The sequence below is a fragment of the Protopterus annectens genome, chromosome 2.part0 (genome assembly GCF_019279795.1).
Source record: "Protopterus annectens isolate FY-2018-M chromosome 2.part0, PAN1.0, whole genome shotgun sequence".
Classification (NCBI taxonomy): Eukaryota; Metazoa; Chordata; order Ceratodontiformes; family Protopteridae; genus Protopterus; species Protopterus annectens.
Window position 1 is genome coordinate 1,168,696,436 of NC_056728.1, and position 13,326 is coordinate 1,168,709,761.

Sequence of the window (13,326 nt, forward strand, 5' to 3'; positions counted from 1 at the left end):
TTCTTCCACCCAGAATAACTATAGCCTGATTGTCCATCCCCTGATGTTTGGCAGACCAGTACCTGATCTCCTGTCAGCAGCAGCACCATCAGCATTAATTGCTCATACGTGATCACTGTTGTTTTAAAAGTGAAAATCATCCTTTAATAATGAGAGCATCTACTTCAGATGGTGAACTGTATCCAGAAGTATAGTGATCACCAGAAAGCATTGAATTCAGTTGCTGTGAGGAATGGAGGTTAGTGCTTACCTCTCATAGTACTATATATGTCATGGTTTGGCTAGCCTGCCCTGATATACCAGTGAGATGGAAGTGAAGCAGCACGCCAATAAAGGGAATTGTGTCTCATTTACAGATGTGATTTTCATTTATTCATTCTTAAAACAGAGCATATTTTCTCAAATGGTGAGGTCCGCCTCTCTGCAGAGGCTTAGGTCTGTTTTGTGGTGACCAAAATACGGCTGAAAATAGTGTGTGGTTAAAGCACTAACTATGCAGTGTTGTTTTATTTTAAACTGTATTTAAGATAATTGTCAGATTACAGCACTAGATTATGTGCTGTTTTATTACAAATCAGTAGTAACCGAATTCTGTACTGAGCTAAATACTGGTTATTTCTGACATATGCATGTGTGTGTGTGTTGTGTGTATTATAGTGCACAATCTGCTTTGATCTGTATATGTATGTGTATTATATACAGGATGGCTCCAAATACTTTTCCTGATATCTAGGGAAGGCTTAATGAGTTTTCTTTGATCATAAGGAGGCTCAGTGTGACACAAACTGAGAACCTATACATTTAGAAATGATAGACATTCTTGAATTTTGCAGCAGTTCATTCACATTCGGGAAAAATATTTGCAGTTGTAATTAACTTTATTTGCCTAGATGGCTCTACTTGCAAGCAAACACAGAACAATCCTGAGAGTAAATAGAAAAGTCATTGTAGCAGCGATTAAACATGCAATTATAAAGTGAAAAAGAAAATATATCAACATAATGTATGTTGAAAAATGTTTATCACCATTGACTCAAATTTATTTTCAGGCAAATGCTTCTTATTTACACTGCATTACATATGAAATTGACAGAAGAAGTTGAAAGACAGTATAAGAATCATGCACGTTTTGACACTGCTGTGCATTGTAGAAGAAAAAGTCTACTACAAAAGTGATAAGATTTCACAGGCATGTATTTTTGTCAGCTTTATCCGTTTCTCAAATGGTTGTAGCTGTTATTGTATCTTTTTGTGAAAGTATGCTTTGAAAGCATTTGGATAAACTGCAACATGCAGGCTCTTGAGTTGTTCTTCATTTTTGGTGATGTTGATACACCAGGACAGTTCGAAGACTATGGAAAAACATACAAATAAACAACTGGTCACTCACAATTTTCACAATTATTTACACAAAATGTTATAATCAGTGAAGAACTCATTATCCTTAGCATTTCCTTACAAGATTTGTTGTTGACATAGCAGTGAATAAATGAAACAGCTATTTCCCTCATAGTACTGTTGAATATGGTTTACCTTCATAACTGCGGTTATGAAGGTAAACCATTGAATATACCACAGCTGTTGTAGAGATTATCTACTGGGAAAAAAGTGCCAATTGCTGAACTAATGATAGTTGATAAGATTATTAGATTTTGGGTATCCCACGTTAGTGGTGCTGCGGTAGTGTTGTTGCCTCACAGTAAGACGTTGTCACGTTCGATTCTCAGCTAGAGCATCTTCTGTGTGGAGGCATGCTTGAATGGGCATGCCTTTGTTGAAGGCTGTGCATCAGGGCTGGTAACTCAGCACGTAAAAATCACCTGCCAAACATTAGCTGACTGGAGTTCCGCTGTAGCGACCCCTAATCGGGATAAGCCGAAAGACACAACAAGTGACATTTGATGGTATAACTCATTTCTTCATCCCCCACCACTGGTCTTAAACCCATTTATTCTCCCTTCACTCAAGGAGTTTCTGTCAGGGACATGACAGCCAACTAGAGAGGGCCATACCTCAGGCAGCCATGGAGGTTGTTTGTCCTTGCTTGCTCTGGATGATACAGACAATGAATGTGCTTCTGCACTGGAAGATACAAGCAATGAATGTGCTAATATTTTAAGTCCCTAACCCCATTCTGGCAGCTGATATGAGCACCACCTTCACCATGTGGGTTTATTAATGCCCTCCCCATGCGTGTCTGTGAGTGCACCCTTCCACATGCTAATGACTGCTGCTGTCAATGGCTTGTAAGTCAAGCTCACATTCTCAGTTAATGGCTGCATCTTCATTATCTGCAAGCTTCCACTTGCATGGGATAAAGCAGTCAAATGGACCACCATTTCCTCTCCAAAGGCTAAGCTAGCTGCTCACTCATTACTTACCCCAACTTGGCTCTTCCAGCACCTGAGCCACTGATTAAACTTGTTCATAGTCAGGGCATAATCCCTGTATGTCACAGAGACAGATGACATTTGAGGATAACATTATGCCCCCTTTTTAATCTTTGTTATTTGGGCTAGACCCATTAGACAGTTCTTTATGACAAGTGTAAGAGCCAGTAATGCAAGCACCAACACTATGAAAAGTAACCTGTGTCTCAGACAAAATGGCTGTGAGCTCCAGATGTCGCTACCATGGTTTTCAAGTGTCCTGCACATCCCTGCTGTTTTTATATATATAAGTAACTCTGAGATGACTGTTCCTTGGAGTATCAGGAATACGCCAAGATGCCATAGACTTAGAGTTAACATTTACTCTCTCTATTCCCACTTGCAGTTCGGTAGTTATGGGGATCAGCATTACAGTTTTTGAACATTCTACAGGGCCCCCCCCCCCGGTTGTTGGTTGCACAAAAGAAGAGTCCATTTATATAACATATACATTAAAATATTAATAACTGATTTGTAAAATGTTCAACCATCTTTCTTTCAAAATAAGAAATATGTTTTTTAATGTGTGATGTATTATAAGTGCATTTATCCATACTTATCCATAGATCCAAACATCCATAATAATAATTTCTTACATCACCCTTGATCCATTGTCTATCTTCAAAATATTCTATGCTTGTGCTCACAACTTTATAATGAAGTCAGCTTCATCAACTCTGTTAGCTTTTTAGTACTAAAGTTTAAAAATGTCCATCTTTCCCATATATTCTATTATAATTTAAGGCTCTGTTTGTCAGTGATGTCTTCTTGTTTTTCTGTCTCTCTTTCTGACAGATGTTAAATTATCGAACCATTAAATTTCTTTTGTGGCTTACTTTGCAGTAACTGAAAAATTTCAACTGCTGTCCTTTATCCTGCTTCTTGTCACATTTTTTGCCTTACGGAGGGCAGGTGTCATAAGAAGTGTAGACCATACTTCAGATAAGGATAAACCACTGGTTTCCACCAGCAGTAGCTTCTTTTTCCTTTTTAAACTGCTAATACATTTTCCTTGCACTTCAGTACCTAGTCTACATGTGTTTACTGATTTCCCATATTTCTTGCTTGTTTTAGATCAATTGATACAAAATCCAACTCCATCATGGCCCTTCACCAAATCAATTTACTTATGAGCCACCACAACACACTTTCTCAGGTCACGGTTTATCAAAAATTAAATACTGAAAACGGTGAGCTAAAAATATAGGAAAACACAAAAAATATTTTCAAGAGGAGCAAGCCCCCCTGCAGCCCCCAAGTGGGGAAGGGGCTGACCCTCATGATCTCATTTGTGGGATCCACGCCAGCCCCCTAAATTACATATACCAACTCCACAGTTACACCACTGTGGAGAAAATGGCAAAAAAACCCTGCAGAAATGCTCTGCTGGTTTGCACAGTGCAATACATTGCAGTGAAATGCACTGAAACATTACATTTTACAAATAAATCCACTTAACCTTCAGTACAACAATCACCTGTAACTTTGCCCACCAAATCCATTAAAAGTTGTATTATGTAATTTCTCATTGAAATGTGTACTCTTCCTCCAAGATTTTATGACCAGGAAAAATACTTTGCAGTTTATTTTAAACACAAACTTGTATTATATTTAATTATTTCTTGAAACCTGCCAAACCTATCTTCACCCTTTCTACTTTATGCAGCTGCCTTATTACAAATTGTGTGAGCTACAAAGAGTTGTGCTAACTTTTAGTTCTGCAATAATTTTAAATATACTGAATTTAAAATAAATGGCTCTAGCAGTAATTATATAAAGTTGGTACCTTAGAAATTCTAGAGATAATTGCTTAATGGTATCTCCTGTATCCTGATATCTCGTTAACGTTTTTTAGGGGCTGTGACAAGAAAACGTACTTCCTGTCTGTCTAATTTATTTAAACTGGTTCATAGGTTCATTGGTTCATACTAGAAAGCTGATCAGGTAACTCATTTGTAGCCTAGCCAGTGTAGTTCCCATTGCTTGTTATCACTTTCCACAAGAGACTGTGGAGTTAAGTGAGGGGCATATTTCTGGTTACCCTATCATTGTCAAGAATGTTTGAGAGCTACTTTTTGGTAGCGTTAAATAGGTTCATGGGTTCATACTAGGCTATCTGCCCAAGGGCATTTATAAGCCTAGCCCAGAGTTTTGTGGCTTTTGCCACCCCTTAGTTTTAAGGATACTATGCCCATTATTTTGCTGTGCCTCTGTCAAGCAGTGACACTGAGGTAATCCCTGGGGTATATCTGTGATCTCCCATCCATTGGTCAAGATTTCTCTTGAACAAGGCCAGCGAGGTGCTCTGTCTCACATGTACCGGGATTTTGTTCCGCAGCATAGGGAGTCTTTGGGTGATGAATCTTTCCCTCCAGCACGTCCTATTAATAACCGTGTCAAGGTTTAAGTCTCCCGCCCTTGTAGTTCTGAGGGATCTAGATTTTTTGAGGTGAAGCATGTTCATCAATTCTGGGTTGGACATGGCCTTGTATGTCAGGCACAGGTCACCTCTGAGCAGACGGCAAGCGACTGAATAGAGCTGGAGTTCCTTCAGTCGGGCAGCATAAGACATATTTTTGAGACCCTTTATCCTTTTGGTAAGGAACTTTTGGGGCCTTTCCAGTTGCTGCAGGTGTCGGGTCAGATACATTTCGAATGGGGCATTGTACTCAATCATTGGTCTGATGAGTGATGAGTACAGGGGGACGATGACCTCCCTTGATCTAGATGTGAATCCCTTCATGATCAGGTGGGCAATGTAGAAGGTCTTCCTAACTACTTTGGCAACGTGCGTGTCAAACGAAAGGTTACTGTCAACCTGGGTCCCCAGATCCCTGATAACCTCTTCTGTGCTCAGTGGATTGCCACCTATATGGTAGCTAGGGGTAACCTTGTTTTTCCCGAAGGGTATGACTATGCATTTTTTGGCATTTAACTTTAGTCCATGGCTCTGGCACCAGTTATCCGTTTCTATGAGACCCTTCTGAAGGATATCTGTGTCAGATGTGTTCTCGACTATTGCACCCAGTTTGCAGTCATCTGCAAATTTTGTCAGCCATAACCCTCCTGTGTTTGCTTGTACTTCTGAAAAGTAGATGCCGAACAAGAGTGGGCCCAGGACTGAGCCCTGTGGGACACCACTTGTGACAGGCTTTGAGTCTGACATGGCGTCAGCAACTCTGACCCTGTGGGTTCTGTCACTTAGCCAGTTTGCTACCCATCTTGTGACGTATGGGTTTACATTTAAGCTGATGAGTTTTTCAATGATACCTGAGTGGGGTATTGTGTCGAAAGCCTTTGCCAGGTCGAGGTAGGCTGTGTGGACTGCCTTTCCCTCATCAATGGCCTTGGTGACTGTTTCGAAAAAGTCAACCAAGTTTAAAAGGCATGATCTGCCCTTGACAAAGCCAAACTGGGTTGGATCCAAAGTCTGCAAGTCCCCTATGTCTTTATTTATGAGTTCCATTATGATCCTCTCCATAGCTTTGCAGATCAGGCTTGTCAAGCTGATGGGACGGTAATTTCCAGGGTCGGTGGAGGCACCGCCTTTGTGAAGTGGGACCACAGTTGCCGTATGCCACTCCTTTGGTACATATCCTGAGGTGAGGCTAAGATTAAACAGCTGTCCTAACTGTGGGTTTAATTCCTCATTGAGTTCGCGGAGCACACAACCGGGGACACCATCTGCTCCCATGGATGCTGTGTTTTTTGCCTTGGAGAGAGCAGTTCTCACCTGAGCGTTAGAGATGTTTGGGGGGGCTACAATCCTCTGGTATAGATATCTCTCCTTTTGGGGGGGAGGGGGGAGAAGTTTGCACTGAACCTGTTAGCCAGTATGTTGGCAATGTCTGTAGGTTCAGTGATTTTTACATCATTTTGAACTAATTCTGAGCATATCTGGGAGTTTCCTCCCAGGTTTCTGAAATGCCTTGTTAATTTTAAGATAGCCCATATTCCCAGCCTTTTCTTTGCTCATATTTTGGGTACAGCTAAAGAATGGAATTGTTACATTCATTTAACTTGCCATTTATACTGTAATTCTGGTGTTTTATAGGACTTCAATGGTAACATGCTAGTTTATGCAAGCGTAAGTTAGTGAAAATTAAATTCATCAAATTCTATTTATGAAAGATGCAGTTTTTACAGAAGACAACTAACAGACTACATATAACATAATGCTGTATTCACTGTCATGTAACTCCTGCATCAGCATGCTAGGGTATAGCCTCCACAACTCCATTGACTATATTTTTAGTTCTCAGGCTGCACAACCTTAGGGGTAAGAAAATGCTTACTTTTTTGATAATATCTAATGCTTATTTTGCTCTGCTCTGAGGCTGTAAGACATTGAATTTTGAATATATTACTATTGGGGAGTGATAAACTATTCCATACATGGAGTTGATATGAGGAGGCTTCTGACCCCAATAAAACACATTGTTTTCCTATTTAGTAGTATACTGTTTGAATACTGTTTTTATCACTTATAGTGTTTTGGTCATTATCCAGAGCTAGCAAGTTTATGAAACTCACCAAAACTTTCCCTTAGTCTGTTTTCAGTGGGTAGAATTTCATAAGGCAGTAGTTTGTACAGTAAGTCACAGTTCTGCAGACTGAATTGTTCCTGTCTTAACTCCCACTGATCTGTAGATACTCTGCAGGTCTTTCTTACAGAAGTGTTTCTGTGACTAGAATTCAGTATGAACATCCTGCAGTTTAAAACCTCTGTCTTGCTTTCTGTATTGTAAAAAGGGAACAAAATGCACTCAGCTGCAGTGCCTTTTTATCCCCTGACATGTTAGACTGTGTTGAGAGCGATATTGCTTTTGGGCTCCGTGTGTCAAAAATTTGGAAAATGCCTATCGTGACTTAGCTGGCGTGTCACCCCTCCCCCTGAACAAAAGAGAAAAAAATCTTTACATATTCATTTAGTTGAAAAAACAGTCCAATCATGTGTGCTGCTATGTATTTAAAAGTAAAAGAAAAATCATTGATTACAATATGGAAAACGATATGCTCACTGATAACTGTGCTTAAAATTGTGCACCAAAAATTGCCCTACTTTTAATAGTAATTTTAAACTGAACTGAAATAAATATGGAACACATTGCATTTGATTTGCTTATTAATTATTGACTTTTTTGTTACTGAGTTTAAATAGATACATGCAAGGTCACATATTTCTTGTATTTTTGTTCATTTGTTTCTTTGGTAACTCAGGTGTTGGTGAATGCTGGTGTGTCACCCAAAACATTGTGGTGTGTTACCCTTGACACGCATGTCATAGGTTCCTCAACACTGGCTTAGGCCAAGAAGCCTTGTAAGAAGTTACTAAAGCTATAATTAGAAGAAAGACTTTTGTCAGTCATCCTAAGATCGAAAGCCTATTTGAAAGAGACAACATTGTTGATATCCTTGAAGAGATCCTGGTAACCTCCTTCCCAGGGAATGAGTTATATGGGCTACAAATTTGGTGCATTTGATGTTAAATGTATAAAACATACTGAAGAAGATAGAATTCTAAAGTAGCTCGTCATCAATGGGTGAATTTTAACTAAGGCAAATCAGCAGTTGGCCACCATCTGGAATTTTCCCTTTTCCCCACTGTAATGCGATCTTGGAGTTGGTATATTTAGTTAGGGGGGTGTTAGCAGTGCAGCTCCCGGCATTGGGGGTGGTGTGGGGGGCACAGCCCCTCTGGCAGGTTTTATTTATTTATTTATTTTTTTTTGCGGTCACCAGGTTGGGCAATCACTTGTTTGCCCTACTTAAAATTTGCCATTTGATGAAGAGCGGCTTCACTAAATAGGTGTTCGACAAATGGCTATTTGCTGAACAGCCATTCGATGAAGTGATACAGACCAAAGTCACCAATGTTTAAAGGCTTGTCCCATGTTCTACAGTATGCATTTTCCTTCATTGATAAGGCAATTCTCAGGTCATTGCTTCCTGTATAAGCATACACAGCAGGAAATATAGGTTACTGTGTAGCCTGGAATAACATACTCATCAGGGCATTAGGGTCTTCTTATCTCCTCAGATTGGTATGCTTTGTCAGTAGCTTACTGTGCTGTTTTGCTTGAATTCACACATCACAAAGTAAGCTATATTTGTAGTTTACTATGCTATATGTGCATGATGTATTTAAAGTAAAACTTCACCATATAACTAAAAAAATATTTTATATGCTGTTTTTGTTTTCTGAGCTATTTTAATACCTCAAAATTATGCTGAGTGCTTCTAGAATTTTAATGTTTTTAAAGAAATGCCTGCCAATGGGGCTTAACTTATCAATGTGATCTTGTTTTTCTGCAAGCCTTTCTCTTTCCCATAATCCATTTCCAGTCTGGTTTATATGACTCATGCTAGAAATAAGGAAGTAGTGGTGTACAGATTAGTGTCAACAGGACTGCTTATTGGTGGCCGTGGTGGTGCAGCTGTTAGCATTGCCACCTCACAGCAAGAGGTTCTCCAGTTCGATTCTCGACTGGGGTGCCTTCTGTGTGGAGTCTGCATGTCCTCCCTGTGGTCACGTGGGTTTCCTCCAGGTGCTCCGGTTTCCTCCCACATCCCAAAGACATGCTGCAGGTGGATTGGACACTCTAAATTGGCCCTAGGCATGAGTGTGTGCATGTGCCTTCTGTGGAAAGTTGGGTGCCAGGCTGGCAAATCAACACCTTAAAACTCCACTGCAAATCATGAGTGGACATGTGATCTGCTGTGGTGTCCCCTAACCAAGAAAAGCCGAAAGAAGAAGAAGAGATGTCAACAGGACTGCTTATTTTACTTCATGAATGGCCCTCACATGTGTGTTTTAGGGCTTGTTTAACAGTATACTAAGGAGTTATACAGCTGCAACCAAAAAAGTAACTAAATTGCAGGCCTTTGTTCAAAGTATCTTTTTGTAGTCTAAGATGAATTAACAGTCCCCTCCTTCCAAATTTTCCCTCAGGGGTCAAAACTGTCACTGCTCTGAGGTATCCTTGCAGTTTCATGTGTGACAGATGTTACTGGAAAGGAAGGGATTTGAGAATAATTCTGCTCCCCATTGCCTGCTGCAGTGGAACATTTTTTATTTATTTATGTATTTAACTTAATGTTGTAGAAAATGCTTTATTTTCATTTGTTTTATAACTAATGTCATGCTCTAATTTCCACTTACTAAGTAAGTTTCAAAACAAAATATGACCAACTTTCTATTCCTTAACTTTGGATAACTATATTTTCTGAGGCACAAACATCTTGTAGCATTATAGTTTCTATCATTTCTTGTTATTCTACTGAAATCATAATTTCCCTGCACTGGGAAGACTTTTTCTGAAGGGGGATTTTGCATAAAACTTCTTTATCAGTTGCATTTGTTTTTTAATTTTCTTGGGTGGTGAAAGCCAGGGTACCTTTTTGGCTAGGCTTATATAGGCCCTAGAGCCAATGGCCTAGTACCTACCTATGAACCTATGAATTAATGTTATGCTCTTTTCTCCTTATTACTGTGCTGTTCTGCAATTCTATAGCCAAACATTACCAACGTTCTATTAACTTACCTTTGGACATTATGTTTTTTTTTCTTTTCAAGACTGACTCCTTGATAATGATACCAGTACTACCTATGTTCTGGGCTCTGTAAGACTTAGAAATTTCTCTGTGTACTTTTGCAGGAAACTGTACTAATAGTTACATCATTCCTGTTCCTCTAATTGAACTTGTGATATGTTTGCCTTTAAGTGTCTATAGATGACTAAAATTCTACTTCCACTGCCAACAGTACATGGCTTGAGTATTTTCAGCTTCATTTTCTTATGCTGTGACCTTGAACAAATGACTTAATCAGGCAGTGTTTTGTGGCAATAGGCAGTTTGGGCTATACTTCCTAATGGTCTCGTGGACTACATGCTTAGCAACATTGTATGACACTATGTCCCTATCCCATTAATTCTTTTTTTTTCAGTACACATCATAATGATCACAGTACTGTTTCTATATTAGACTTCAGTCTTTTGTTAGCTGTAGTGGCTGTGCGTTTCAGTAAATGTCCAAAGAAATTCATTACTTTCTACTGCATGTTAATCTGTAATGTTTCTCCCAGTTACAATTGCAGTGATGTATTTAATATACAAACCATTTCTTTCTGCAGTGTCTTTTCTCTCTCCATTCCATTTTCAGCCCACTTCCCCAAAGTTAACTATATAAAATTACGCTACTGACGACATTCTGCTGCTCATGTACTCTTTTACATTTGTTTGTCATTTATATATGTTTTGCCCTTTGCATGGTTCCCAGTTTACTTTTTGCCAAGTAATCATCTCTTGTGAAATGATGTGTATAGCTAATTTAGGAATGCTTACTGCTACAAAGAGGGGTAATCTTCTGACCATTCACTAATATGTCTCTGTACCCCTGGCAAACTCCACAGTTGTCAGACTAGAAAACAACAGTTGGGTGACCAACATGAACACCGGCAATGCCAATAGGACAAGCAAAAACAGCTGTCAAATAAATATGCTTGATTCACAATATATTATACACATTTGCATTTTCCCTTGTACAATGGCAAAAAAGGTACAGCACAAATTCAAGAATGCCTGTTCATCATCTGTTTTCTCCACCAACTGCACAGTTTTAGTTAGAATGGTATCTTAAAGCAATTAATATTTTTAAGAAGCAATGTAGTGTACTTTGTCAAGTCCACGTTGTCACAGGGTCTGTCCCATTGTTGCACAGGAACTGCTACATCACCTCTACTCCTGTCTTTCATGCACTTCAGCCACATCTTGTCTGTTCCTTGTGCTGCTCTTTTAGTCCTGACAACTCGTTTCATATGTCAGTTGTTTTCCTTATGTAGCACTACTTACCATATTTATATATGTAGTGCATCAATGCCACAGTCAAGGACCATAAGGTTAATAAACTGATCGTGTCAGTGTTTCACTCTGTTTGCTTGGTAGTTTAGCCATACTGTGCCTCACCTGTACACGTTACTGGATTATGTGTCTAGTGGACATAGAACTGAAATTTTTAAGTGGCCTTTTAGTGTTTCAATAGCACAGCATTTCGGACTAAAGTGGAAATAGAAACAGCAGGCCTTTTTCATATACCTGAGCCTGGAGCCTCAGCCCCATCGCTCCCCTTGTTTATTTGCTTACGTATTTACATTTTTACAAGGAAAATCCAACTGAGAAATAAACCCCCTTTTCAATGGATGCCCATAGAGAAAAGTTTCACAATTACATATATGAAGTTAATATGAAAATGTGCAAAACATGTATTAAAGCAAAAGCATTTATAAGAGAGACATCTCAAGATTTAAAACAATGAATTAACTGCACAGACATTAAAGTGAGTCTTTTATACTAAATTAATAGAAGGATAGTTTTGTGGCTGTGCTGTATAATACAGATACTTTAATGGAATTTTTACATGAAAAGTTACCTAAAGGCAGATTGGGAAGTAAAGTGTCAGTAGTTGTATATATACGTGCACGCACACACACACACACACACACACACACACACACACACACACACACACATACACACACACACACACACACACACTCACACAAGCATATAATCTATTTCTAATCTATTTCTCCATTACATACACACTCATATCTTTCTATACATGCATGTAATTTGTGTGCTATACACATGTACTTCATGGATAGATAGATAGATAGATATATAGATAGATAGATAGACAGACAGATAGATGGAGATAGTTAAAGTACTTCTGATTTCCTTTTCCTAATGTTTTAATGAAAGGGCACATAACACATGGATGCTAAAGTAAATTCAGCTCTGTATCATGGTTACCATCAATAGTTATATTTCATTGGTAGACTAAAAAATGCTCATGCGTTCCACCTTGGTAAGGAATGACTCAAAGTCAATGGCAGATGTCTCTTCCCATGGATCTGTGCACCAGATATGCATCACCCTCTGGAAAGACATCACAAGGAAGCATAAACACCTTCTTATAAACAGTATCACTGCACCTAATTGCTAGGGTTGCCATCTGTTTCACTTCCTGCAGTAGAGTCCTGATTTGAGCAGTTCTGTGTGTGTGTGTGTGGGGGGGGGGGGGTGAAAATGGTAAATGTTTTAATACTTTACAAGAGTTAAAAGCAAAAAAAATATTTTCTGGCTTTTCCCTAAATGTTATAGACATCTTTCATACCTCATTAAAGTCATCTTAATATATAAAGTATAAACAATCAACATTTAAAGCTTAGCATTTCTACACCAGGATGCTGCTTTTATAAATTTGTCAGAAGGCAACTGCTTTTGAACTCCTGACTTATCCAGTTGCTTTGTTTTGCTATGAAAGGCATGGTTACATTGGAAATAGCTGTGAATCAGTGCAAGTTTTCTTCCAATCTACAAAAAAGACAGTGGAAAACAGTTTCACACCTCTCTGTCTTTTCTTTATTGCAGCTACTGTGCTCCTGACATCAGCACGACTAATTGCCTAAGACTGATACCAGTACCTGAAAAAGTAATCTTCAGATTTCTCTGTGTCTATGATATGTCATGCACATTGAGACAAATTCTTCTGTGAAGTATGTGAGATGTTAAGCTTAAAAAAATTGGGTGAGCTTTGCCTTCCTTTGATTCCAAGGGAAGGAAATGAAAGTTTTATAATGTGCAAGCAAGGTTTCTGGTACCTATATATTTCTGGAACTATACTGTAGGGAAAAAAAACATCCTAAGGGTTTAGTTAAACTGTAGCTGGTGGAATTTTTCTTTAAAGAAATATGTTCACATTTGAACAATAAAGAATAATGCATTTAAACTGGTGTTTTCACCCACACACATTGTTTCTGTGTACATACTGAATCCACAGCCATTGAGCTCCCATAAAAATGTGCTAAAACTGGTCCATAGGTTAATACTAACCT

The 13,326-nt window shown here is 38.8% G+C and overlaps 1 protein-coding gene across 1 annotated transcript in view; it reads right to left on the reverse strand.

Annotated features, from left to right (window-relative positions):
- Positions 1-1,004: 1,004 nt before the first annotated feature.
- Positions 1,005-13,326, reverse strand: part of LOC122793403 (alcohol dehydrogenase class-3-like) — a 279,913-nt gene continuing 267,591 nt past the window's right edge. Inside the window, exon 9 of the mRNA XM_044061378.1 lies at positions 1,005-1,352. Coding sequence (XP_043917313.1) covers positions 1,313-1,352 — 40 coding nt within the window. The 3' untranslated portion in view covers positions 1,005-1,312. The remainder of the gene's footprint in view (positions 1,353-13,326) is intronic.